General features: G+C 57.7%; 2 protein-coding genes across 6 annotated transcripts; both read left to right on the forward strand.

Moving 5' to 3' along the window:
• The first annotated feature begins 2744 nt into the window (after positions 1 to 2744).
• MEN1 (menin 1) lies at positions 2745 to 8864 on the forward strand. 3 transcript variants are annotated; one of them, XM_079104660.1, is made up of 10 exons: positions 2746 to 2871; positions 3247 to 3707; positions 4643 to 4851; positions 5017 to 5145; positions 5433 to 5473; positions 5555 to 5642; positions 6232 to 6368; positions 6765 to 6900; positions 7285 to 7449; positions 7652 to 8863. In XM_079104660.1, coding segments are annotated over exons 1-10 (1851 nt in total). In that variant the 5' UTR covers positions 2746 to 2869; the 3' UTR covers positions 8135 to 8863. The 3 variants fall into 3 exon arrangements, with proteins under 3 accessions (XP_078960788.1, XP_078960786.1, XP_078960787.1); XM_079104661.1 differs by having other exon boundaries at positions 2797 to 2883; XM_079104662.1 differs by lacking the exons at positions 5555 to 5642; positions 6232 to 6368 and having other exon boundaries at positions 2745 to 2871; positions 7652 to 8864.
• Positions 8865 to 9143: 279 nt separating this feature from the next.
• On the forward strand, positions 9144 to 21649 carry MAP4K2 (mitogen-activated protein kinase kinase kinase kinase 2). Of its 3 annotated transcripts, XM_079105012.1 has the most exons (32): positions 9144 to 9302; positions 9412 to 9469; positions 9703 to 9793; positions 9874 to 9938; positions 10241 to 10296; positions 10564 to 10611; positions 10685 to 10727; positions 11067 to 11139; positions 11214 to 11345; positions 11417 to 11479; positions 11812 to 11893; positions 11979 to 12086; positions 12491 to 12569; positions 12663 to 12721; positions 12911 to 12954; positions 13033 to 13071; positions 13155 to 13188; positions 13305 to 13410; positions 13493 to 13581; positions 13653 to 13694; positions 13762 to 13846; positions 13920 to 13999; positions 14068 to 14128; positions 14241 to 14358; positions 19148 to 19206; positions 19275 to 19378; positions 19456 to 19633; positions 20440 to 20508; positions 20615 to 20701; positions 20916 to 20986; positions 21082 to 21137; positions 21229 to 21649. In XM_079105012.1, exons 1-32 carry the CDS (start codon positions 9207 to 9209, stop codon positions 21314 to 21316), a joined length of 2463 nt encoding a protein of 820 aa, XP_078961138.1. In that variant the 5' UTR covers positions 9144 to 9206; the 3' UTR covers positions 21317 to 21649. The 3 variants fall into 3 exon arrangements, with proteins under 3 accessions (XP_078961138.1, XP_078961139.1, XP_078961140.1); XM_079105013.1 differs by lacking the exon at positions 13033 to 13071; XM_079105014.1 differs by lacking the exon at positions 9703 to 9793 and having other exon boundaries at positions 9820 to 9938.
• The last annotated feature ends 5855 nt before the right edge of the window (positions 21650 to 27504 follow it).

Here is a 27504-nt window from a genome sequence, read left to right on the forward strand (position 1 = left end):
AGGTGCCCGGGGGGCAGTGCAGCCCCTGGCTGAAGTGTAGCAGCTGCCAATACCAGCCATCAGCAGCAGCTTCTTAGGCACAGGGCTGAGTTGCTGCCTGTGCCTCTGGAGGCAGGGATGACACACCCCACACAGAAATACAGCACTGGCTTGTCACCCTGCAGGGGACAGTGTGGGGCTTGCCCATCTTATTCCCCCATAGCCTCTGCGCACAAGCAGGGGACAGTTGGCCAGGATGATGGCCCCTCAGAGAGCGGGCCTCCTCCTTAGAGCACTTAACTCCTAGGCCCACGTGACCACTGTAACCTACATTGACAAAAGCCTCGCAGAAGCCTCGCAGCTGGTCCCCGGGCCAGCTCCGTGCTGCTTCTGCACAGGCATGATCGTCAAAACCTCACCCTTGAGCGATGCCCCAGGAAAAAGTCAAAGACCTCAGACTCCTTGATGGGCAGAAAGCTGAGCTAGATCTCCTCCACGGCTGATCTTCAAGTCCTTGACCAGGAATCCCAGCTGGGTGACAGGCATCCACTCCTAGCCTTGGCCTCAGCCACAGCCTCAGTGCCAACCACCACCTTGGAGGAGGCTGCCATGGCCTCCCGTGAGGGCCCTCCCACTGCAGTGGTGTCATCAACCTCCTAGGCACCTTTATCCCCCTCTTTGCTTTACTAATTTTCTCCTTAATGGTGTTACGCACTATACTTACTATTGTGCACGTTGCCGTCTGTCCCACTCGGCGAGGGCAGTGGCCTAAAAAAAGCCATTAGGGCCCGGGATGTGGTCCAGTGGTAGAGCCTTGCCCAGCCTATGGGAGGCCATCCTCAGCACTGAAAAAACACAAATAACAACACCGTCACAAAACAAAACTAAACAACAACAACAACAACTTTATTTGATCGAGGTGGTGTGGGAGGCTGAGGCAGGATGTCTGCAAATTTGAGGCCAAACTGGGCAACTTAATAAGACCCGGTTTCAAGTAAAAAATAAGAACTGAAGGGGCTGGGTTGTGGCTCAGTGGTAGAGCGCTTGCCTAGCATGTGGAGGCACTGGGTTCGATTCTCAGCACCATGTATAAATAAATAAAATAAAGGTCCATTGACGACTACAACAATATTTAAAAAAATAAGAACCGAAGGTGTAGCTCAGTGGCAGAGAACCACTGGGTTCAATCACCAGTACCAAAAACAAAGCAAAATTTATTTTTTAATGGTTTTGGATTTACCAAGAGTCCCGGTACACCCTTCAAACCTGCTGCTCCGATGTTAACATCTTAATGCAACTTTAGTGCATTTGTCAGAACTAAGTGATGATAACTATTAACAAAGCTACAGATTTATTTGAATTTCACCCATAGGGCTCTCAGGCACTCAGGAGTTGACTCAGGAATGCCCCTGAGTCCCCTCAGTCCTGGACCAAGTGGGATGGTTGGTCACCCAGTTATTCACCAGTTTTTCCACCGTGTACTTTTCCTGTTCCAGGATTCATTCCAAAACACATTGCATTTAGTTATCCTGTCTTCTTAGTCTCTAATTTACAAGATGCTGGATCTTTCTTTCATGACCTTGACACTTAAAAAAAATACCTTTATTTTATTTTTATGTGGTGCTGAGGATTAAACGCAGTGCCTCTCGGGCTAGGCAAGTGCTCTACCACTGAGCTAAACCCTCAGCCCGCCCTTGACACTTTTAAGGAGTACCATTAAGGTGTGTTTTTAGAATCTCCCTCAGTTTGAGTTTACCAGATATTTTCTCAGAAACAGGCTAGAGTTATGGATTTTGAGAGAAAAAAAAAAAAAAAAACACTACAGAGAATAAATAGGGCAGAAATTTAATCTGGTTGTTCACTACTTTATAACTAATACCCAGAACGGATTGCCTGGCTTATTGTGGGACACACACATATACACATTTGTTAACTGAGTGTGGGGGTCGCAGCCTGTAATCCCAGCTATTTAGAAGGCTGAGGCAGGAGGATGGCAAATGAGACCAGTCTGGGCAACTTAGCTAGACACTGTTTAAAACAAAACAAAACAAAACAAACAAACAGAAAAAAGGGATGGAGTTGTAGCTCAGAAGAGTGCCATTGGGATTAGTCTTCAGCTTGAAAGGAAAAATTCTTGTTGAGCGAATAAACGAATGATTGATGCTGTATAAGTTTTTTAGTATTGTTCTGAAGTTTTACAATATCATTAATATAAATACTGTTCTAGCGTGCATATTGCTCTGCAGTTCTTTTCCTGCAAGGGTATGCCCTGAAGATTCCTTTAAGGATGCTCAGAGCTGCGTACTACACTGTTTTTGAACTTCTACCCTAATATAAATTACTGCAGTGGTTCTTTCAATGTGCTCTGCATGTTAGATTTTTCTCGTGTCAGAATGAGCGGAGAAATATTAGACACGGGGTAACATGTGACAGTTGCTAAACTGTCACCTACCGTGGCCGAACACATACGCATTCCAGCAGTGTTAAAAGTACCCCTTTTCCTCACACCTCGCCGACCAGTCAGAACAGACCCTACAGCAGCGCATCCACTAGCCCAGGGCTCCTGGTCACTCCGGGGACTACCTTTCCCACAAGGCACCGCGTACCCCGTTCCTTACCTGCGCTGCGTGAAAGGAGAAACCAATCCCCGAGGACCGCGGGAAGGTGGTGCGACCTCCCTTCCTACCCGCCTCCCGGACGTCCGGACTAGCGGGACTACCTCTCCCACAAGCCACCGCGGCCGGCCTGAGCGCCACCATTTCCAGACCCGGCGGGGCGGGGCGGGGCACGGCCCGGACTCCACTTCCCGGCATACAGTGCGGCCCGAGGGGGGCGGGACTCCATCTCCCAGCAGGCTCCAGGCGGCGGGTGCCGCGGTGCCTTGTGTGGGATGTAAGCGCGGAGGTGGGCGCGGGGGACCGAGGCCAGGACTCTCCTTGGGATTTAGGGGGACTGGCCTGGGGGCGCCTTCCGGACGACTCTAGGGACTCGGGAGTGCGGTTGCAGGAAGGGGGCGGGGCGGCCTTTGGGGCCCTCAGAAAAATCCTTGGGGCGCACCCCATCGGGGCTGGGGGTCCCAGGGTTGTAGGGGACAAGGAGGCCCTTCAGCCTCTATTGAGGGGTCTCACCGGCGAAGGAGGGGCCGCCGGTGGAGCGGAGGGTGAAGGGGGCGGGGAAGCAGGGGAGTTGCGGGGGTAGAACCTTAGCCGAGCTTGGGAGGGGGCTCCCCGGCCGAGCCCGACCCTTCCTCCCCCGGCTCCTCCGCAGGCCGCCGCCCGCCGCCATGGGGCTGAAGGCCGCCCAGAAGACGCTGTTCCCGCTGCGCTCCATCGACGATGTGGTGCGCCTGTTTGCGGCGGAGCTGGGCCGAGAAGAGCCGGACCTGGTGCTCCTCTCCTTGGTACTGGGCTTTGTGGAGCATTTCCTGGCTGTCAACCGTGTCATCCCCACCAACGTGCCCGAGCTCACCTTCCAGCCCAGTCCTGCGCCCGACCCTCCCGGTGGCCTCACCTACTTCCCGGTGGCCGACCTGTCCATCATCGCTGCCCTCTATGCCCGCTTCACCGCCCAGATCCGCGGCGCCGTCGACCTGTCCCTTTACCCGCGAGAGGGGGGCGTCTCAAGCCGAGAACTGGTGAAGAAGGTCTCGGATGTCATATGGAACAGCCTCAGCCGCTCATACTTCAAGGACCGAGCCCACATCCAGTCCCTCTTCAGCTTCATCACAGGTTGGAGCCCTACAGGTGGCCAAGGGAGAAAATGAATCTTGGCCCACCTCTTTTCGACACTGTGTGGTTTACAGAACTCTTTTGAGACCTGTAAACCTTGGGAGGTGGGGCAGGTATTAATTTTCCCTTCTCAGTTGGGGAAACCAAAGCTTCAAGAGAGGATATGTTGTGTCAAAGTCATAGAATGGCAGGGCTGGGAATGGAACCTGATCAGATGACACCAAAACCATTTACTGACCCTTGGCCCCTGAGCACTCCCAGCCCTGCCATTGAGCAGCCACAGGAGTCCTACAGCCCAGCATGAGGCACAGAGAATGGCAGCAGATTGGGGATGGGGGGAGATAAAAAGAGGACTGTGTTGGAGACACTTAAATGGAATGATATCAATGAAAATGTTTTGAAAGGGAACAGATCATGGACTTGACCTTAAGAAGCTTAAGGGTGTGGGTTTGCAGAGCCTGTACCAAGGCTTGGTGATGCAATTGCATCATGGTGTCATGGTGAGCAGGTATCTGAGGTCACTTCTGGGCTTAACAGGAAAAAAAATGTAGAGCTAAATTAAGAATATCTCTTGGTGGGCGTGTGAAGTGTTGTCCAGAGTGCCCTGTTATAACTAACAGGTGCAATAAAACTGGGAAATCCTACAATTAATAGAAACAACATAGGGTTACAGAGAAAGAGAAAGGACAGGGTCAAAGGCTGGGTCAAGCTGTGGGAGGTCCAGAAAAGTCTCTTGCTAGGGATGGGGGTGTAAATGGAGAAGGAGAGGCTGTAAACGCGTGGGAGGGCAGGCAGAGAGGGATGGGGCAAGAGCACCTGCGGCAAAGGGGACAGCCTGGGGGGGCTGTGGGGAGGGGCAAGACCCGTCAATACCTGGTCTCATTCCTCCAGACCAGAGCCAAGAGGACCCTTTTTCATTACTCTCCCCTTCACAGGTACTAAACTGGACAGCTCAGGTGTGGCTTTTGCAGTGGTGGGGGCCTGCCAGGCCCTGGGTCTCCGGGATGTCCACCTGGCCCTGTCAGAGGATCACGCCTGGGTAGTGTTTGGGCCCAATGGGGAACAGACAGCTGAAGTCACCTGGCATGGCAAAGGCAACGAGGACCGCCGGGGTCAGACCGTCAATGCGGGAGTGGCTGAGCGGGTATCGTACCCCCCACCTTGTCCCCTTTATACTCTGCTAGCCTAAGCCATCCAAGAGATTACTTTCAGGGCTGTACTCCCCTCTTCCTGTCATCACATACATACAGTCCCCAAAGCAGGCACAGGGTGGGCCATCATGAGACATCCAGTCTTGTCCCCATTCAAGAGCTGGCTGTACCTGAAAGGATCATACATGCGCTGCGACCGCAAGATGGAGGTGGCCTTCATGGTGTGTGCCATCAACCCTTCCATTGACCTGCACACCGACTCCTTGGAGCTGCTGCAGCTGCAGCAGGTAAAGGGTATGCCCCAGGGGCAGCTGAGGACGAGGCTGGGCTGCTGGCTTGATTTGCTGGGGGATCAGGGGTCCCTTCCTGAGCCTCACCTTCCCTTTTGTAAGAAGAATGGAGGATGCCTGGCCTTTCCCAGTGCTCTTGGGAGAGTGAAATCGAGACATGAAAGGGCTGGTTCCTGAATCGTGCCCTTTCGTACCTGGTGGGAGGTCCCTACTGGTTCTGGACCACACCTTGCCTGATAGGCAGCTCCCCTTCCCACAGTTCATAACTCTTCTTCGGCCCCTAGAAGCTGCTCTGGCTGCTCCATGACCTGGGACATCTGGAAAGGTCAGTAGGGGGAAGTGGCTAGGCTGAGCCTGAGGGGGCCAGAGGGCTGGGGGGTAGCCTGGACTCCCGATCCTTTCCCAGGTACCCCATGGCACTAGGGAACCTGGCAGATCTGGAGGAGCTGGAGCCCACTCCTGGCCGGCCAGACCCACTCACCCTCTACCACAAGGTGAGGGCATCTCAAGATGGGGCAGAAGGGAGGCCCCAGAAATGGCTGGGGTCCCCTTCTTTCTGGGGACAGGGAGGATTTATGAGAGAACTTTGTGAGTTCAGGGGTATTGCCCACCCAGTTCCACTTTGTATCAACCATGTGCATAATTGGCATAGTTAGGGCTGCCCAAGAGGTGCCTTGTGTTCTCCAGCCTAGGATTGGCAGAGTTTGGGTTGTCCCCTGAACTCTGCATTTTTCACTGCCTCTCATTGTCCTTCCTGTGTCCTGTAGCAAAGGTCAAATGTGGTGGAAGCATCGAGGAAGGGAGGGGGCAGGAGGGTCACTGGGTTTGGAAGTCTGATGTTTTGGTTAGAAGAGGGTGTGCGAAAGACCTGCCCTAGGCCCCGCCCTTCCCCTCCCAGTCCTTGTTCTATGGGGGTCCCTACCCCTGCAGTCTGCTGCAGACTGGCAGGGAGTGGAGGTGAGGTCAGAGTTGAGGAGGTCAGATCTTCCTTTTACCCCTTCTGGGTGTGCCTTGATGGGGCATTCCTGCCAGCCCAGGCAGCTGGTGGCTGCTTCCCTGAAGGTCTTCTGCCCCACCCCCCAGGGCATTGCCTCAGCCAAGACCTACTACCGGGATGAGCACATCTACCCCTACATGTACCTGGCTGGCTACCACTGTCGCAACCGCAATGTGCGCGAAGCCCTGCAGGCCTGGGCTGACACGGCCACTGTCATCCAGGAGTGAGGATCCCCCCAGTAGGGCCCCTAGCCTGTCCCTTCCTCTTTCTCCACCCTATTTCCAATCACTCTTATCCAGGCGTGAGATCTGAGTCCCAAGCCCTGTCCCCTGCATCCAGTCCCTAGGCAGCCACCACCATTCCCCCAGGAGGTAGGGATCTCAAGCCCCTCCCTCCCCTCTCTGCCCAGTTTTTGATCATCCAGAGACCCTCCCCTAGCTGCTTGCCCCTCCCCACTTTTGCTGAGGACTGACAGACATCATCATCTGGGGGAACAAGGATCTTAGTCACTCACTCAGTCTGTGGGATGACCCCAGAAGAGTCCTGGGCTGCATCCCCCGCCAGCTCCCTAGGGGTTCCCACCATGGCTGAGCCCCCACATGCCCCGCTGCTCCCGTAGCTACAACTACTGCCGGGAGGATGAGGAGATCTACAAGGAGTTCTTTGAAGTCGCCAATGATGTTATCCCCAACTTGCTGAAGGAGGCGGCCAGCTTGCTGGAGGCCGGCGAGGAGCGGCCAGGGGAGCAGAGCCAGGTGAATGGCTGAGCTCACCGGTATCCACCCTCCCACTTGTGCAGTGCCCCAGCCGATAGGACTGCATGGACAGGACTGGGGACTGCACACTGAAGGTGGCCCAGAGCAAGGGCTGTCTTCCCTTTTGCTATAGCTGAGGTCCTGGGTCTGGGCTTGAGGGGGCCAAGGTGTTCCAGAGGTTTCTACCCTGTAGGTAGAATCCCGTCTCTTTTATGACTAGGGTCTCATCCTGGTTGAGGACTGGCTTTATTTTAGGAAGGAGGTTCTAAGAATGTTCCTGACCCCAGCATACCTCTGCAGCCAGGGCTTTGCCTAGGGGATGTCTTGGCCTGCACTGTCTGCTAAGGCACTGTCTGACCTGTGCCCTCTCTTCCCCTTGCCCAGGGTACCCAGAGCCAGGGTTCTGCTCTCCAGGACCCCGAGTGCTTCGCCCACCTGCTGCGATTCTACGATGGCATCTGCAAATGGGAGGAGGGCAGCCCCACGCCTGTGCTGCACGTGGGCTGGGCCACCTTCCTTGTGCAGTCTCTGGGCCGCTTCGAGGGACAGGTGAGGGTGACTGCGTGGGGCTGGGCACTACAGGGGGTGACAGCAGCCATGGGGAGTTAGACCTTTGGGGCCCAGAGGCCGACCTGCTCAGCCATCTGGGTACAGATGAGACTGAGACTCGCAGATGGCTTGGCAGCAGGTAGGCCTCGGTGTTCAGCCTGTGGTCTGCAACCTTTCCCTGGCTTACTCTCTACCCACCCAGGTGCGGCAGAAGGTGCACATAGTGAGCCGAGATGCTGAGGCAGCGGAGGCTGAGGAGCCATGGGGTGAGGAAGCTAGAGAAGGCCGGCGGCGGGGCCCGCGGCGGGAGTCCAAGCCAGAGGAGCCACCACCGCCCAAGAAGCCTGCTCTGGACAAGGGTCCTGGTTCAGGCCAGGGTGCGGGGTCGGGACCTCCCCGGAAACCCCCAGGTACAGTCCCTGGCACTGCACGGGGCCCTGATGGTGGCAGCGCAGCTCAGGGGTCAGCGCTCCCCTCGTCACCGCCGCCCGAGGGCCCCGTGCTCACTTTCCAGAGCGAGAAGATGAAGGGCATGAAGGAGCTGCTTGTGGCCACCAAAATCAACTCGAGCGCCATCAAGCTGCAACTCACGGCTCAGTCACAAGTGCAGATGAAGAAGCAGAAGGTGTCCACACCCAGCGATTACACTCTTTCTTTCCTCAAGAGGCAACGCAAGGGCCTCTGAACTGCTGGGGACTTACGAACAGCCCACGGGGACCCAGGCCCCGCCCTCAGTGCGAGGGGATACTTCACCCCAGCCCCACACCCAGCGCCAGGCTCCGCCCCTACCTGGAACTCTAGGTCCCAGATTTACAGACTACACACCCCGGCACCCGAACCTACGATTTGCTCCAGCTCAGAACCCAGGGCTCTGGCTTGGTTAGAATGTAGGTCCCGTCTTCCAGAATCCCAGCTGGCCAACTGGAATCCTGGCCCCACCTTGGAACGGAAGCGCAGACCCCAGGCCAGACGGTGTCGCTCAGGGTTTCTCCCAGTTCCCCTAACTCAAGGAGCACAGATCCTACTCGACCCCTGGGAATACGCTTCCGTACTTAAGAACTCCATCCCTTGGGAATTCAAATCCTCAACCCCAAAGAACTTAAATCCCATTGCCAGAATTTGGGAATCCTAGCTTCCTCGCCTCCCTGTCCCAAGAGTCTGGATGCGAAGCTCCGCCCCTAGCCTGTGTGGCCCCTGAGCCCCGCCCTCTTCCTGAGCAAGCTGGCCCCAGATCAGAGCAGGACCTCTTCCGACCCCCTGGGAACCTCTCCGAGGTCCCGCCTATCTCTGGGGAGCCAGGAGGAAGTCTGCAGGGGGTTGGGAGTGGGTGAAGGGGACCTGGGCTCTTCCTGTTTTGTACATAGATCTATTTTTCAGTTCCAAGGAAGATGAATACATTTTGTTAAAAAAACACGTGTCTGTTCCGTCTGGGAAATGGGGATGGGGCGGGAGGTGGAAGGTCCCCTCTTTCCTCTGCCTTCTTCTGGCTCTGGACTTTGCGTTCCCCACCTGTAGAGCGCGAGAAACCGGTGCCTGGAGAGGACCCAAGCTCCGCCCGGGCCTCGGGACTTCCCCGCGCGGCCGGGGCCTGTCCCGCGGGCGCCTCCTCCCGGCTGGGCGGCGGGGCATCCCTGGCATGGCCCCGCCCCCGGGCCCCGGCCCCGCCCCCGCGGCCTCGGAGCCACCGGCGCCCGCCCCGCCCCGCCCCGCGCCGCCCCGCGCCGGCTCCGCAGCTCGCGCCCGCCGGGCGCCGGGCCATGGCGCTGCTGCGGGATGTGTCGCTGCAGGATCCGCGGGACCGCTTCGAGCTGCTGCAGCGCGTGGGGGCCGGGACCTATGGCGACGTCTACAAGGTGCGCCGGGCGGCAGGACGGGCGGGAGGAGGGTGCCCGCGCCCGCGCCCGCCGCGGGCGCCGGCCCCCAGCCCCGCCCCCTCCCATCCCGCTGTCCCTCCGCCCGCAGGCCCGCGACACCGTCACGTCGGAACTGGCCGCCGTGAAGATCGTCAAGCTGGACCCAGGTGAGGGCCCGGGCGGGGCCTCTGCGCCGGAGGGAGGCCGGGCGCGGGCGGGCGGACGCGCTGTCGGGGGCGAAGAGTTGACGCTTCGAGACCCCCTGGGAGACAGGCTCCGCGAGGAACTGTGGCGTGACACCTGTGTGGCCGGGAAGGAGGCACTCTGCCCATTCCGCAGACGGGGACACTGAGTCAGGGCGACCCCTACCCCCCACCCCATGATGCCTTGTGCTCCTCAGGGGACGACATCAGTTCCCTCCAGCAGGAAATCACCATCCTGCGTGAGTGCCGCCACCCCAATGTGGTGGCCTACATTGGCAGCTACCTCAGGTGAGGTTGCTTTACCCTCTGTCCAGGCAGCCCCCGTGTGGCCTGCTGTGTGCCCACCCCCAGCTCTGTGTCCTCCCCAGGAATGACCGCTTGTGGATCTGCATGGAGTTCTGCGGAGGGGGATCCCTGCAGGAGATTTACCACGGTGAGGGCCAGGCTCCAGGCCTCAGAGGGCCATGGCCTTCCCCCGAAGGGGAAGGAGAGGGAGTTCAAATGGACTTGGGCTCCTCACCACTTCTGACTGGCTGTGTGACCTTGAGAGAAATGCTCTCCTTCTCTGGGCTCAGAATCCCAGACTATGCTGGGAGGGGATTCTTGGCCTGCACTGTCTGTGGCTAATACTCCTCCTCGCTTAGCAGTGCTTGCTGTTTACCCACCACAGGGTAGTTGGGAGGGGTGGCATGAGGTGGAGACTCCTGTGTCAGCCCCTCACCCTTTCCATTTCAGCCACTGGGCCCCTGGAAGAACGGCAGATTGCCTATGTCTGCCGAGAGGCGCTGAAGGTAGCTGTGCCCCTGAGCTCCGCACACCCCCTGGAGCCCAGCTGACCAGTGGTGGGAGGGTGGAGGCCTCAGCAGCTGGCCCAGGGTCTGTGAGTCCTGGGGGGAAGGGGCCTCAGGCCTGTTGCCGGAAGTAGCCCATTTCCCTCTTGGCTCAGTCACTTCCTGTTTGGGGAGAGGGGAGGAGGAAGCGCCTTGGGTGGGGGGCCCCAGTCCTGAGAAGGGGCTCAGGGGAGGGAGCTGCCCTCAGGGATGCCTCTTCGTCCCCAGGGGCTCCACCACTTGCATTCTCAGGGGAAGATCCACAGAGACATCAAGGTAGGGTCTGCCGAGGGCAGGGCTCGGGGTGGGGGCCGCCATGGGACACCAGCGACTCTCTCCGTTCCCACAGGGAGCCAACCTCCTCCTCACCCTCCAGGGAGACGTCAAGCTGGGTCAGTAGCGGGCACACGGTCGGGGTGAGGGCTAAGCGGGAGCCCTGGAGGCCTCAGGTGCTGGCGACTTGGGCAGCTGCTTGACGCCTGAGCCTCGGTTTCCCCACTTACAAAACATCAGTACCTCCTTCTTGCCAGAAGTTGGCCTGGGTGGAGGCTGAGGTGGGACCAGGCACTCAGGCAGGGACAGAGGCTGTCCGACCCCTCCCAGGGACCCGGCCTGGCCTCAGGCCTGTGGCAGCTGTGGCTGTCCTGCGCCACCTGCCATCCGAGCCTGAGCCCTGGGGGTGGACAGCAAGTGGGGCAGAGGGCTGAGGAGAGCAGCTCCCTTCCTTGCAGCTGACTTCGGGGTGTCTGGGGAGCTGACGGCATCTGTGGCCAAGAGGAAGTCTTTCATTGGGACCCCTTACTGGTGAGGCGGTGCCCCGGGCAGAAGGGCGGGGGCCACGTGGGGCACCTGGCCATCCCATCTGCTCGCTCCTCTAGGATGGCTCCTGAGGTGGCCGCAGTGGAGCGCAAGGGTGGCTACAACGAGCTGTGTGACGTCTGGGCCCTGGGCATCACCGCAATCGAGCTGGGCGAGCTGCAGCCACCTCTGTTCCATCTGCACCCCATGAGGTCAGCCTGGTGCCTGCCCCTCGCCTGACCCGTGCCCGCTGACCCTTGACCCGACCTCCCACCCTCCACAGGGCTTTGATGCTCATGTCAAAGAGCAGCTTCCAGCCACCCAAGCTGAGAGACAAGACACGCTGGTGAGGGCCCACCCCCTGCGGACCCCTTTTCCCCCAGGTGCCCTGGGGAGGAGGAGACCTCTGCTGGCCCCATGGCGGGCACAGAGTCAAGAGACCTGCTTCTCAGGCCTCCACAGACCATCTGAGTGTGGCCTGGGCTGGGGGGACTAGCGTGGACAGGAAAGAAGGGCAGATGACTGGTGATGGAGTCGCTGCCGTGTCGCAACAGCCTTGGGCCCAGGACGGCCCCTTCCTGCGTGGGCCGTCAGTCCTGGAGGGTGGCTGGGTCAGCCGGCAGGTGCCCTGCACGAGGCCTAACCTGGGTCTGGGTGGGGGGCTTTCGTGCCCACCAGGACCCAGAATTTCCACCACTTCCTCAAGCTGGCCCTCACCAAGAACCCCAAGAAGAGGCCAACAGCCGAGAAGCTTCTGCAGGTGGGAGGAGGGGCCTGGGCCTGGGCCTGGTGCCTCAAAGCAGGGCCTGGCTGACGGGGGCGTCTGATCGCCCTCCATCCTCTAGCACCCATTCACAGCCCAGCACCTCCCACGGGCCCTCCTCACCCAGCTCCTGGACAAGGCCAGTGACCCCCACCTGGGAGCCCTCTCCCCTGAGGACTGTGAGCTGGAGGTAAGTGGAGAGGGTGCTGGGAGACGGGTTTGGCCTGCCCTTGTAAGAAGGTGCCCAAAGGCTGTATATTCAAGGGCCTTCTAACTCCCCTTCGGTTGAGCCTGCCCACGAGGAGTCTTTCCTCAGCTGGGTCTGGCTTCCCTTTCACATCCCCTTGATAGGTTCCCACCCTTGGGCCCAAGCTGACCATGACTAAGCCTTCTTGCTTTCTGTGTGATCTTTGGCAAGTTACTTGATCTCTCTGTGCCAGTTTTCCCATCTGTGAAGTGGGGTGCCATTTTACCTCCCAGGAACCTCAATGGGTTGTTGGGAAACAAAGCACACCTATGCCTATAAAGTACCCAGAAGAGTTCCTGGCAGCAGGTGAGGCCGGCTGGGCATCCACTGTGTGTGTTCTTTTTCAGACCTATGACATGTTCCCAGATACCATCCACTCCCGGGGGCAGCACGGCCCAGCCGAGAGGACCCCCTCCGAGATCCAGTGTGAGTCCTCTGGAGGGTGGAGCAGCACAGATCAGGTGTGAGCAGGGCCAGTCCTAAGGCTGCGGCCCCTCACCTCTGCGCTCTGGGCCCCAGTTCACCAGGTGAAGTTTGGCGCCCCTCGCAGGAAGGAGACAGACCCGCTGACCGAGCCGGTGAGGGCGGGCTGCGGGGAGCGGGGCGGGCCCAGGAGGCCGGCGTCTCTCCAGGACCCTGGGTCGAGGGGCTTCTGGGGCCGAGTTCTCTGGACGGTGGGCTGGAAGGCGGCAGTGACCACACCTGTCTGAAAGGGGCCGCAGCCCCCGTGCTACCCAGCCCTGTCTTTCTGCCTTGGTTTCCCCCAGTGGGAGGAAGAGTGGACGCTGCTGGGACAGGAGGAGCTGAGTGGGTGAGTGGAGGAGGGGAAGCCACGGGGCGGGTGTGGGGACGGCAGCAAGGCTGACCTCTGACCCCACCCCTCTGCCAGGAGCCTGCTACAGTCTGTCCAGGAGGCCCTGGAGGAAAGGTGAGGGCTGGTGCCTGTGGCTGGTGGGTCGGCGACAGCTGGGCCCAGCTCACAGCCGGTTGCTCTCTGCTCTGTCCCCACAGGAGCCTGACCATTCGGCCAGCCTCAGAGCCCCAGGTGCAGGATGGTGGGAGGCTGGAGCTGGAAGCGGGTGAATGTGCAGGGGGCAGTTAGGCTGGGACAGGTCCCCGGTCACTACTGACAGTCAGCTGGGGCCTCGACCCTCTTGCCAGGAGCCGGAGCCCCCAGATGACGCCATGGGAACCATCAAGCGGGCCCCTTTCCTGGGGCTGCCCCCCGCTGAGCCCACAGCTGAGGCCCCTCTGCCCAGCCCCCCAGGTGAGTCCTGGGCTCTGGAGCCAGGAGCCCGGGCTGGCTTAGGGCGTGGGTGGGGCTGGACGTCACTGGCCTGTGTCTGCAGGAACCCTGCCCCCGGCTGCACCCGGCCCCGGCTGCCCCGCACTGCTGCCCACTGCCTGGGCCACCATGAAGCAGCGGGAGGATCCCGAGGTGAGGGGCCTGCCCAGGGGTGGGGAGTGGGCCCGGTGGCACCTCCGCCTGACTCCTTCCCTCCCTCCCAGAGGTCGTCCTGCCACGGTCTGCCCCCCACCCCCAAGGTGCACGTAAGTGTCCCCGTGCCCACAGCCCCGCCCCCGCAGCCCCGCAGCGCCTCACGCCCCTCCCCCACAGATGGGAGCCTGCTTCTCCAAGGTCTTCAACGGCTGCCCCCTGAGGATCCACGCTGCGGTCACCTGGGTGCACCCTGTTACTCGAGGTAGGCCAGGACCGGGCAGACGCCAGGGCCCTGTGGGGGCTGGCCAGCCTCTGACCTGACCCCTGCCCCGCAGACCAGTTCCTGGTGGTGGGGGCCGAGGAGGGCGTCTACACCCTCAATCTGCACGAGCTGCACGAGGACACACTGGAGAAGGTGAGGCTGGCGGGCTGCGGGGCCGGGGCCGGGCCGGGGCTGACCTGCCCTCTGCTTCTGGCCTGCAGCTGATCTCGCACCGCTGCTCCTGGCTCTACTGCGTGAACAATGTGCTGCTGTCGCTCTCAGGTAGGAGGTGGGAGGTGGGGAGGCTGGGAGGTGGGGAGGCGGGGAGGCGGGGAGGAGGAGAGGAGGAGGCTGCGGCTGTCTGGACTGTCAGCCTGGCCTTCCCCTCCTACAGGGAAATCCACGCACATCTGGGCGCATGACCTCCCGGGCCTGTTTGAGCAGCGGAGACTCCAGCAGCAGGCTCCTCTCTCCATCCCCACCAATCGTCTCACCCAGCGCATCATCCCCAGGTGAGGCTGGAGCAGCCTCACCCCTTACTGGGACTGTCGTGGTCTTAGATGTGTCACTTGGTCACGTCCCTCCCCGAGCCCCGTTTTCCTCCTGGTTAATAGACTTGGTGGCCTCCCACCCCGTACCCCCAGGCTCCTTGGGAGGCAGGAAGGGGACAGTCGATGTGAAAGTGCTTTGGGGGTCGTCCCACAGTGAAGCAGGCACTGAGCACTTATGCAGGGCCTGGGGACATAAGCCATGGAGTGAGTCCTTCCTTTCGGAAAGAAAGGGTGCACACCAGTGGCAGACAGCACCCAGGACTAGGTGGGTCCTGGAGGGAGACCCTCGGGGGCCAGGAGGCTTCAGTGAGCCAGAGGGGCCCGTGGGGTGTAGGGTGCCCGAAGCTCTCCAGGTGGCCGGGTAGGGAGCAGCCTTCGGGCAGGAGAGCCGATGCAGCCCACAGACCTGGGTGCTCTGAGTCCGAGTCCCGGGCCGAGCTCAGCCTCTGCCTCAGGCCCAGGCTTTGAGATCTGTCTGGTGGCAGTGGCCTTGGAAGCATGTTATTTATTATTTTATTTTATTTCTTGGGGGTGGGTACTGGGGATTGAACCCAGGGCACCTAACCACTGAGCCACATCCCCAGCCCTTTTTTATATTTTATTTAGAGACAGGATCTCACTGAGTTGCTTAGGGCCTCACTAAGTTGCTGAGGCTGGCTTTGAATTCGCGATCCTCCTGCCTCAGCCTCCTGAGCCGCTGGGATCACAGACACGTGCCCTTGGGCCCAGCCTGTTATTTGTTTTCTTGAGACATAGTCTGCTGCTATGGCACACATCTGAAAAGCTCATTTTTTTGAGAGGCTGAGTTCCAGGCTGGAGAATCACAAGTTTCAGGCCCCCTCATCAACTTAGCAAGACCCTGTCTGAAAATGAAATTTAAAAAGGGCTGGGAAACTGGGCACCATGGCACACGCCTATAATCCCAGCAGCTCGGGAGGCTGAGACAGGAGGATCAAAGTTCAAAGCCAGCCCCAGCAACTTAGTGAGCCCCAAGCAACTCAGAGAGACCCTTTCTCTAAATAAAATACGAAACAGGGCTGGGGATGCGGCTCAGTGGTTAAACGCCCCTGGGATCAGTCCCTGGTGCCACAGGAAGAGAAGCAGATCAGATCTTGCTATGTTGCCCATGCTCTGCTCACACTGGCAATCTTCCCGCCTCAGCCACCATGTCCAGCTATTGTCAGCATTTTAAGAGGATGGGTCTGTGGGCCAATCAGGATTCTTCCTCCTGTAGGTGATTCAACTCTTTGACTTAAGCACAAAAGGGAGTTTAACAGCCATGTAACTGAAAGTGCAGGAGTAAGGTTAGCTTCAGGCTCAGCTGGATCCAGGTTTAAATGGCACCAGCCAGTCTTTCTGTGTATCAGTGCCATTTCCTCTCGTTGCCTTTATTCCCAAGCTGCCTTTCTGGTCAGGTAAGGGCTGCCCACGGTCCTAGGCCAGCATTCTCCTAGAACCAGGACCTCCCCACTACAGCACCAGGGCCAATTTGCATTTTTTAGCTTAAGTGCCTGCTCACCCCTGATCAGGTCACTGGGGTCAGTGGCCGGGCCAGGGTCCCGTCACCAGTGCACTCCTGACGACTGGGTACTGGAGAGAGGGCTGGTCAGCCCTGCCCAGAGGAACATCCTGATCTTCTTGCCAAAAACAAAGAGCTGTGGGCAGATGAGGGCCAGGCACTTCTGCTGCCGCGGGATTGGAGGAGGGGAGGGGGCGGAGCCAGGAGGCTGACGCAGAGGAGGGCAGTGGGTTAGGCTGCCGGAGGCCTAGTTGGGGCAGGTGAGGAGGGACGTGAGGGCCCGGGTCACCATGGATGTGCCAGGTCGTGCTCTGGGCCTGCCCTTGTCCCCACACCCCACGCTTGTGGAGAGAGGGAGGCAGTCCTCAGCCTGAAAATGGAGGCTGTCTGGGGTGAGGGCTGAGGGAGGACTTCCGTGGAGGAGCTCCAGGAAGGAGGCCAGGGCGAGGTGGGCTTGCGGCTAAATTCGTCTTTCAGGACTGAAGATGGGACCCAGGGCCTGGCACATGCCGGGAGCGCTTTAGCAGGGCCACCTCCCCGACCTGCCCTTTTCATTTATTTGATTTTAAAATTTAGCTTTTACTTTTATTTTTTGGTGCAGGGGATTGAACCCTAGGGTGCTTCACCACGGAGCTTTGTTCCTATGCCTTTTTCACTTTTTATTTTGAGACAGGGTCTCACTGAGTGGCTGAGGCTGGCCTGGAGCTTGCCGTCCTCCTGCCTCAGCCTCCCAAGTTGCCGGGATTGCAGGTGCGCGCCCCTGCACCCGGCTCCCTCTGCGCGACTTTAACCAGCACTTTTCTCCGGTGAAGTGCTGTTTGAGCAAAGACTGGAGGAGGTGAGGGGTGGGCCCTGTGGGCTAGTGGGGAGAGCATCCAGGCAGAGGGGACAGCAGAAGTGGTCCAGGTCTGCCTGAGGAACAGGGGGGCCGACCGTGTGGCCAGAATGAATGGAGCGAACGGGAGGTGATCACGGAGGGCCCTGTGGCCACGGGTGACCTGCAGCCTTGACACGGAGAAGCCCAGGGGCCACTGCTGAGGCACGCCTCGAGATCTCTGGGGACCACTTCAGCTCAGAGTCAGGGTGGATGTGGGGACTGTCTGCGAGGAGGCTGACGCAGGGGCAGGTAGGAGGTGGTGGCCTGGTGGACCCGGGCAGCAGTGAAGGACGTGAAAACCGGCCCTTCTCTGGCCCTGTTTTACAAGCTGAGCCACAGGATTTCCTGACAGATGGTGGATGGAAGAGCAGGGGAGTCAAGGTTGGCTCCAAGGCCTCTGGCTGGGCCACGGGAAGGACTGTGCTGTCATCAGCTGTGGGCGTACCAGGGTTGGGAGGGAGCGGAATCAGTTTTGTCGCGTTAGTGTGCTTCTTCGAATGGTGCGTGCCTGTCATCTCAGCTACTTGGGAGGCTGAGGCTGGAGGATCACAATTTGGAGGCCAGCCTGGGTGGCTTAGTGAGACACTGTCTTAAAAAAAGAAGGGCTGGTTTGCAGCCCGGTGTCGAGCGTTTGGCTGGCGTGCGCGGCTCTGGTTCCACCTCCAGAAGCTTAAACAGAAAAAAAAGATGCTTGTTTGACGTGCAGGTGAGACCTCTATCAGTTCATGACTGGAGGGGCTGATGCTCAGGAGAGCAGGCCAGGCTGTGGGCTCAGTGGATGGTTCTAGAAGCTGGTGGGCCAAGTGAGAAGGGTGGCCCGGGCCAGGCCAGTGAGCACCAGCGGGGGACCGGGAGGGCCAGGCCTTCCTGTGTGCTCACTCTGGGACTGCACCTGGTGCCCTGTGGCCTCAGGGCTTCCTGAGCCCTGTCCCCAAGCGAGCCTCTGCTTGGCCCAGCCCAGGACCTGCAGGAGCAGAGGACTGAGCTCCTGGGAGTCAAGGACAGCCGTAGGACTGTGGGAAGTCGCAGTCACCGCGTCCACTTGGAATGTAAAGAAGAGAGAATCATAATTGTTTGGAGGAAAAATCAAATACAAAAATATATGCCACTGTCTCACCCCAAGCTCAGCTGGGGAAGAGCGGGAGGAAGAGGCAGAGGGCAGGGAGGGGCAGACGCCAGCTTCCTCCCAGGGGCTGCGTCCTGGCAGAGGTACAGGCAGGGCCTGGGCCACTGGGTGGGGGTGGCAGGGCACACCAGAGGAAGAAACAGGCTCAGAGGGTCCCCTGGGGGTGGGGAGCTCCCCATAATCAAGGCAAGGACCCCTTGATGACCACCCCCACCCCTTCTCCCAGGCAACAAGACGAACCACCCACTGGCCCCTCAGGGCTGTGGCCACAGCCCAAGTCCTTGCTGCTCCCTGGACCTGTTTGCCCATCTGTGAAATGGGCCACGCCTGCTCTGTGCAGCGCTGCAGAGTCAGATCCCGCCTCGATTCCGGGACCTCCGTAGTCTTTTTTTTTTTTTGAAGGGGGGTACCGGCAACTGAACTCAGGGGCACTCGACCACTGAGCCACATCCCCAGAACTATTTTTTTATATTTTATGTAGAGACAGGGTCTCACTGAGTTGCTTAGTGCCTCGCCATTGCTGAGGCTGGCTTTGAACTCACAGTTCTCCTGCCTCAGCCTCCCCAGCCGCTGGGATTATTGGTGTGTGCCACCATGTCCGACCTAGTCTCCTTTCTTCATTTCTTGGCCTTGCCTTTGCCTAAAAAGGAGGTGCAGTGACTCAAAACAGCTAAGAAGTAAGGATCTTGAGTGAAAGTGCCCCCCAAGCCTTATTGTGAGCCCGTGAGGTGGGCTCCACTGATATCCCCATTATACAAATGAGGCAACTGAGGCACAGAGAGGTGGAGTAACTTGCCCAAAGCCACACAGCACTAGATGTAATTCTGTGATCCAAACTCCTAGTGTTCATGGAGGAGGTGCTTGTCCCCATCCACAACACAGCTGCAGACCCTCCGCCCCTTCCAGCTGTGATAAGCAAGTTGCTTTGCCTCTCTGAGCCTCAGTCTTTTACTTGTAAAGCAGGAAGATGAGCCAGAACATGGTGGTGCATGCCTGTAAATCCCAACTATTCAGGAGGCTGAGGCAGGAAGATCCCAAGTTTAAGGCTAGCCTTGCAATTCAGGGAGACCCTGTCTCAAAAAACATAAAAGGGTAGGGATGCAGCTCAGTCAGAGAGCACCCCTGGGTTCAATCCCCAGGACTGCAAAAAAAAAAAAAAACCAAAGCAGGAAGGTGACCTTGCCCACAGATGACTCCCCACGGTAAGTCCTGCTTGTCACTCCTGCAGGCGCTTTGCCCTGTCTACCAAGATTCCTGACACCAAAGGCTGCCTGCAGTGCCGCGTGGGTAAGAGCTGGCTGGTGTCGGGGGGTGCGGGCGCAGGCCTGGCCCCGCTGACCGCCGCTTCTCCCCAGTGCGGAACCCCTATACAGGCGGCACCTTCCTGCTGGCCGCCCTGCCTGCCAGCCTGCTCCTGCTGCAGTGGTACGAACCGCTGCAGAAGTTCCTGCTGCTCAAGGTGGGGTCCTGGGACCCTCGGGGGGCGGCAGGGGGCCTGGGGGAGAAACAGACCCCCCCATCCCTGCCGCCCCCCAGAACTTCTCCAGCCCCCTGCCCAGCCCTGCGGCCATGCTGGAGCCCTTGGTGCTGGAAGGGAAGGAGCTGCCGCAGGTGTGTGTGGGTGCCGAGGGGCCCGAGGCACCTGGCTGCCGCGTCCTGTTCCACGTCCTGCCCCTGGAAGCTGGCCTGACACCTGACGTCCTCATCCCACCCGGTGAGCAGGAGGGTCGGCTGCTGGGTGGGTTTGGGGTGTGCATCTGCCGGTGTCAGATCCCCAGCTGGGTTGCCAGGTGACTCCACCCAGCGCACTCAGCTCCTGTGATCAAGTCCGCCCCGCCTCAACTGGCGCTGTGGGGCCTCTCTAGTCACAGCTACCTGGTAGGCGAAGGTGGGAGGGTCACTGGAGCCCAGGAGTGTGAGGCCCTCTTGGGCAGCACAGCGAGATCCGTCCCAGAAAAAGTGGGCTGGAAGCTGGATCAACTGGTGCGTGCTTGTAATCTCAGCAATTTGGGAGGCTGAGGCAGGAGGGTCACAGGTTCGAGGCCAGCCTCAGCAATTTAGTGAAACCCTTTCTCAACATATAAATAAATAAATAGATAGGACTGGGGAGGTGGCTCAGGGGTACAGCGAGCCTCTGGGTTCAATCCCCAGCACCAGAAAAGGGGGCGGCTGGGGTTTTGTTTGTTTGCATTAAAGTGAAGGGCACGGGAGCCGAGAAAGAAGGGGTGGCAGTGCTCGGCCAAAGAGGACCAGGGAGGCGTGGGGACAGCTCCAGGCAGTGGGCACAGGGGGAGGCACAGCCCGTCCTCCCACAGCTGCCCTGCGGGGCAGGTGTCCTCAGGCCTGGGTTGCCACCGAGCTTGTTCCAGGCAACACAGTGACTGAGTCTCAACCGTGGATTCCTCCCCTGCCCGCAGGAGCCTGAGGACAGGTCCCATCTCATCTGAGGCCAGGGCTGTCCTCTGGGGCCAGTGTGGGCTGGTGGCTCAGCCAGGCCCTGTCTTCCTTCTCTGCCCACAGAGGGAATTCCAGGCTCAGCCCAGCAGGTGATCCAGGTGGACAGGGACACAGTCCTGGTCAGCTTTGAACGTGAGTGTCTCTGGATCAGGGCTTGGGGCGCAGATGGGGCAGTGAGGGAGCCGTGTGGTCTGCCTTTCCGGAAAGGAGCCCCGACCAGCTCTCCTGCCCCGTGCAGGCTGCGTAAGGATCGTCAACCTGCAGGGCGAGCCCACGGCCACCCTGGCCCCTGAGCTGACCTTCGACTTTCCCATCGAGACTGTGGGTGAGTGAGCCAGAGGAGGGCGCAGCAGCATCCCTGACGCCCAGCACATGATGGCCTGGGGCTGGCAGTGTGGGAGGGCAGGGCCCCTGGTCCTTCTTGGGAACACCCTGGCCACCTGAAGTCAGTGAGGACCTCCATGGTCCAGACCCGCGTCCTGGGGGGCTGTGGAGCCGGCTGCTGGGGGCAGGTGGCGCTGATGGAGCTGCCCTCCCAGTGTGCCTGCAGGACAGCGTGCTGGCCTTCTGGAGCCACGGCATGCAAGGCCGCAGCCTGGACACCAACGAGGTGAGTGGGCTTGGACCTGGCTGCCCCGTACCCTGCTGTCCTGCCTCTGTGGAGAGGATCTGCGGGGGTGGCCTTCACACCTCTCGTCCTCCCAGGTGACCCAGGAGATCACAGATGAGACAAGGATCTTCCGAGTCCTGGGGGCCCACAGGTAGGCGGGACCCGCAGCTTCCCCTTCAGATGCCGAGGCCGAGAAGGGGTGGGCAGGCCTCCCTGCCTGGCTGACGGGTCTGCCCCCTCAGAGACATCATCCTGGAGAGCATTCCCACCGACAACCCTGGGGCGCACAGCAACCTCTACATCCTCACCGGCCACCAGAGCAGCTACTGAGCGGCCCTCCCTGCCCTTCTGGGCCATGGGGCTCTTCCTGGCTCGGAGGCGCCCAGGCCTTGGCTCCACCGGAGCTGAGATGTGGGGGCAGGAGGGCAGGAGCGCCCCCAGGCCTCAGCAATAACTGGACCAGAGGAAGCTGCTGCCGCCTCCTGGGCACATGGGCAGCTCCGCCCCTGGCAGGGTCCCCTGGGCAGGAGGGGCCCCCTGCCAATCCATTCCATTTTCTTCCCATTTCCTTTCCACTCCTCTGCCAAGAGCCGGCTCAGCTCCGTCCTGGGAGCGTGTGTTCAGGAGAGTGCGGTATTGGTATTAAAGCTGGCTGCCTTGCCACTGGTCCCTCTGCTGGGGAACCCAGCCTGCCTCACCTCCCTCCCCCGCTCCCTCCCCGCAGCGCCCCTTCTGCGGGCTCCTAGTGTGTACTGCATATGCCCCATGGAAGGGGAGGGCCTCCAAAGCTCTGGGAGTCCAGGCATAGGTGACCCAGGCCAGTGCCCCAGCAGCTATCTAGGGCAGGGCCACCCTCAGGTTTGCAGTTTGACACCTCCCGTTTAGTTTGAGCCCCAAGGACTCATGCAGGGGTCTCTGAATAAGGAACCCCCATCCAGGGCAGCCCTGCTCCCTGTGGCTCTCTCCTGTGGCCCCCAGAAGGAACCCGAGGGCTGCTCCCCCAGCCCTGGAGGCTGCTGCCCCGAGACAGCCTGGGGACAGCCGGCGGGCCCTGGGCTCTCCCCTCCCACTAATACCCTGCAGTCTTCAGGTTACTGGGAAGCTTGGCCCCATCCATCGGCACACTCCCCGAGGCAGCCCTCAGTGCCAGGCCCTGGAGTCACACAAGATAAGGACCAGCCCTGGGAGAAGGGGCCATTCTGGCCGGAGGCCACACCTCAGAGCGGGTGTCCTCACGTGGCTCAGCTCACACTTTACCTTGTTCTGCGTACCCCTCAGAACGTCTGGGCACCCACGCCAGGGGCTCCCCTGTTGCCCCAGGTACTGACTGGCTGCTTGTGACCAGCGCCTTTGTGCAGGGCAGGACATGGAGGCAGGATGGGAGCCCCGAAGGAGGCTTGGGGTGCACAGCAGGGCTGCAGGGGGAGCTTGGGTCCTCTGCACCCCCCAGGCCAGCAGTGCCTGCCAACTCAGTGAAGCTACTGGAGGGCCGGGGAGGGCCACTCCTGTGAACCGACTCACGGCCCTGTTGTCCCACTTGGCCACCCTCCAGTAGAGCTCTGACTGCTGTTTCCAGGGACCAGGAGGGGAATGGGGAACTAGACCGAGTGAGGGGCACACCCCGCGTCCCTGGTGAGCCCCAAAGGATGGCGAGAGGCACCTGCCCAGCTCTGAAGGCTCATGTCCGTCAGAGAGCCGTTTCAGGCCCTCAGAGCAGCCGGCGTCAGACAGCGCCACCTTGTGGCAGGCCGTCCAGCCCTGGGTTTGGGCCTGAAGCAGGGCTGTGGAGGGGGGTTCCTCCTGTGAAAGGCCAGGAGGGGCCTCTGATGAAGTGCTGCCAGCAGAGGCAGGCTACAAGCCAAAGATGGCCCAGAGCCGGACACATACCGAGACACTCACCTTTATTTCCGTACGCGTTCATACACAGCCTTGCTCAAGGCACAGGATTTTTTTCTTTCAAATGCAACAATGAAAACACGCGACTGCAGCTCCGGTGCCAGTCACTTTCGAGGGCTTTTACAGGTGTTGATGCGTATTTAAGCATTTCAGTATGCTTTTTCACACATGCGGTGACACATGCCGCATGTCCTACTGGCTTGCCTTTCCCTCATCCCCGCTGCCCTTGTCTCTTTATGGCTAAGGGTGGTCCCTGGTACGGGTTCCCATAACTGATGCTGGTGACCTGTAACTGGATACCTACTGATGGAAAGTCACGTCGTTCCTACTACTTTGATATTAAAACAATGCTGCAATAAATGTCCTTATGTCAATGCCACTTGGCACAGTCAAGTGTCTGGAAAATAAACCGCTGGGAATAGCCTGCTGGGCCCGCAGTGGCTGTTTGTCCTGGTGAGGCCACTGTCACATTGCCTCTGTGGGCAGAAACCTGTGGAAGGGGAGAGCAGCCTCATACCTGTGGACAAGGACGAGATCTGGGCACCTCAGGATGCCCAGGGAACGGCCCTAACGGGTGCACCTGGTGGCGATGGAGGAGGGAAGAGCCCCCTTGATGTGTGGTGGGGGTTTGCACATTTGCTCTGGGTGCACGGGGTCCCCGGGAGGAGAGTATGATGTGGTGAACAGGATGCTTTCGAGGCTGAGGCTTCCCGAGTGCTCCAGGTCTTCTGCCGAGGGCAGGGCCGCAGAGGGCCTGCAGGGCCACCATGGCACGCTGTGGGGCTCACGGGGTGGGGGGGGAAGATGAAGCCATCTGTGTGTGTGTGACAAAAACATATGAAAGATCAAGGGAGCGGCCAGGCCTGGGGCGCACACCTGTACCCCCAGCAACCCAGGAGGGTGAGGCAGCGTTCCAAGCTCGAGGCTAGTCTGGCCGACTTAGGGAGAACCTGTCTCAAAATAAGTGTCAGGAAGGAAAAGGACCAAATTCAAATAACAGCCTGAGGGGAATGCAGATGGCATAAGGACGGACCCAGGGATATTCCGGCTCTCGGGTGGTGGGGTTACAGGATGTGCAATGTCCAACTTGGCTTCTAACTCCTCAGGTACTACACACCCTTCTATATCAAATATGTGGAAATTTTAAGTCGTGCAAGGCAGTGCACGCCTGTAATTCCAGCAACTACGGAGGCTGAGGCCGGAGGATCACAAGTTCAAGGCCAGCCTCATCAACTTAGCAAAATTGAATCAAAAATAAAAAGGTCTGGGGTGAAGCTCAGTAGTAAAGTGCTCTGGATTTAATTACCAGTATCAAAACCAAAAACAATTATGCCTTAAGCCTGTGCTTTAAAAATACAAATAAAATTTTAAGAAGCCACCCACCCAACTTTATTTGGGTGTAACTAGTATACAATAAACTGCATATATTAAAAGATACTCTGTGAGCCAGGCACAGCGGGGCACACTTGTAGTCCCAGTTACACGGGGGCATCAGGCCGCCTGGGTCACATGGGGAGACACATCTAAAAAAAATGAGCAAAACAAGATGGACAGAGGCACACGAGGCCCCATCTTCAAAAAAATCTACAGGGCTGCAGCTGTGGCTCAGTGGTGGAGCACTCGCCTGCACATGAGGCCCCGGGCTCAAACCTCAGCACCACATAAAAATAAAAGATGTGACTTGATACTCAACTCCTACTCCACTTTTTAAAAAATTATCATTTTTTATTTGTTCTAATTGGCTCCTACTCCACTTTTTAAAACTTTTTAGTTGTAGGTGGACACACCTTTATTTTTATGTGGTGCTGAGGATCAAACCCAGGGCTGCACACATGCTAGGCCAGCGCACTACCACTGAGCCGCAGCCCCAGACCCCTACCCCACTTTTGGGGAAAAAAAAAAGTCTTTGAAAGGCTGGAGGGCTGGGGATGTAGCTCAGGGTAGAGCATCTCTGGGTTCAATCTCCAGTGCCAAAACAAACACAAAACAAATCACCTTTAATGGGAAGCTATAAACAAACATGGCTTTACTTGAATAAATATTTGTATACCAAGGTTTAAAACAAACATGGCTTTCAGGATTACCCTGGAGCACTGGGGTGCTCTCTCCAGGGTAGAGGGCTGCAGAGACCGTGTGGTCCCTAAGTCCAGGAGTTTCTGTTCTTGGGGAGTCAGGGTGCACCCTACCCCACCTCAGCACCATGCTCCCCGACCTGGAAGCTCTCCCTGCCTCCTTGCTCGGTTTCTGCTGAGGTTTAATGACACTGTCATGACAAACGGGATCACAGGCATGGGATCACACTCAGCCTCCAGCCCCTCCCCACCCTAACTGAAAGATTTTTTTTTCCCCCGATGATAGCTCCCATCCTGAAGCTATCTCAGGGCCCACAGGGCTGGCAAGGGGTCACTTTGTTAGCATTAACCCAGGTAAAGTCCCAAGAGGTTTATTGTGAGCAGCAAAACACTCCTATCAGGAAATTCCAAGAGTGTCTGAAGTTCTGTCAGGAATGGCAGATAAAGGCCAGATGTATATATATTTTCCCCTCTACCATACTCTTATATAAAACCAGGAGCATCTGTCTGAAATCTGTGTGTAGTTCTGGCCCCTTCAGCTCAGGAGAAATCCTATTAAAACCAACTATGCAGCCAGGTGTGGGTGACCCATGCCTATATTCCAGTGACTCTGGAGGCTGAGGCAAGAGGCTCACAAATTTGAGGCCAGCCTCAGTAACTTATCAAGGCCCTGACCAACTTAGTGAGACCCTGTCTCAAGGTAAAAAAAATAAAAAGGGCTGGGGATGCAGCGCAGTAGTTAAGTGCCCCTGGGTTCAATCCCCAGTACCAAGGAGGTGGGGGAAACGTGCTTTTTGGAGATTTCAAGGTCATATTAGAAAGGTAACAAAAGTGGAAATCCAAAATAAAAGGATGATCAAAATATTTTAGTTTGGTAATTAAAAACACTCTCATAAAAATCCTGGCTCAGAGAGGCAATTAAGCTGAAGTAACTAGAAAGTGTGTGAGTGACCGCCCACGAGTCGGTCACAGCTGCAGCCCTGATGGTGATTATTTGTCAGCTCAGTTATCTGTGCACTTTGCTTTTCCTGTGTTAAACTATGCTTCTCCATAAGACAGAACTGTGTTTCGGCCACTGTGGCATCGACGGGTTTGCGCTCAGTAGCTGCTCAGACATCAACGCTCATCCCTCCACAGAACTTGTATTTACAGAAGTTAATTTTTCCTTCTCTCCATTTTCAAAATAGATGACTTTAAGCCTTTTTTTTTTTTTTGACTGATTGAACCCAGGGTGCTTTTCCACTGAGTCACATCCCCAGCCCTTGTTTTTATTTTGAGACATGGCCTCACTAAGTAGCTGAGGCTGGCCTTGAACTTGCCATCCTCCTGCCTCAGTCTTCCGAGTAGCTGGGTTTACAGGTGTGCACCACCCCACCTGTCGACCTCTTGATTCCCTCTCCAAAGACAGGAAATGTGCTGTGCATCTTTCAGTAGCTTTCTGTATACTATCCATGAGTCCCCCTCCATGGATTCAGTCAACTTTGGGTGGACAACATTCAGAAAAAGGAAATGGACACACACCAGACGTGAACACTGTCTGGGTCATTACTCCCTGAACGGTAGAGTGTAACAGCTACTGGCGTAGCATTTACGTTGTTAGGAATGAGAGGTCGTCTAGAGATAATTGGCATCAGACAGGAGGATGCACACAAGTTATATACAAATTCTATACCACTTTGTAAAATGCACTTGAACAACCAGATTTTGTATCCCAGCGGGGTTCTATAACTGAGGGGTAGTAGAAACATGCACAAACACATACAGGCATTTTTGTTTTGCAAAAACAAGATTACATGCTACGTGTTTCTCTTGCTCAATAACACAGAAATCCCTCTAGATCAGTTGGTATGGATTAATGGATTTTCAAGGCTGCCTAACAGTCCAGTTTATGAATATTCTAGCTTGTTCATCCACTCAGGTATTGATGGAAATTCACTGTTTCCATATTTTGGCCATTACAATGATGCAGTAAATGCAGAGGACTTTGAACACATTTTATAATCACTTGTCTTATTTGGGGGCAGATCGCCAGCAGTGAGGTGTGGATTGAAAGGTTGTTTTTTTTGAAATGGGGTAAAAAAAAAAAAATTTTTTTTTTTTTTGAGACAGGGTCTATTTATCCAAGCTAGTCCCCAGTTCCTGGGCTCAAGAGATTCCACCTGCCTCAACCTCCCAAGTGCTTGCCCGGGTGTCCAGTTCTCAAAGGGCACACTGCCTTTCTTTCCTTTTTTGCTTTGCTGGTCATGCACCTAGGATCTCACTCTCGGCTAGCATGTGGTCTACCACGGAGTTATGTCCCAAGCCCAATCCCTTTAAATTTATTTTTATTTGTATGTGGTGCTGCGGATTGAACCAAAGCTTTTCTATGCACTTTTCTGCTACTGAGTAGTAGCCCACTCCCCGTTTTCAAATTTTTATTTTTCAAGACACGGTCTCGCTAAGTTGCTGAGGATCTTGCTAAACTGCTGAGGCTGGCCTCAAATATGCAATTCTCGTGCCCCAGTCTCCCCGTGATTGGGATTACAAGCGTTTACCACCATGCCCTTTCCA

This window comes from Sciurus vulgaris, assembly GCF_902686455.1.
Source record: "Sciurus vulgaris genome assembly, chromosome: 11".
Taxonomy (NCBI): domain Eukaryota; kingdom Metazoa; phylum Chordata; class Mammalia; order Rodentia; family Sciuridae; genus Sciurus; species Sciurus vulgaris.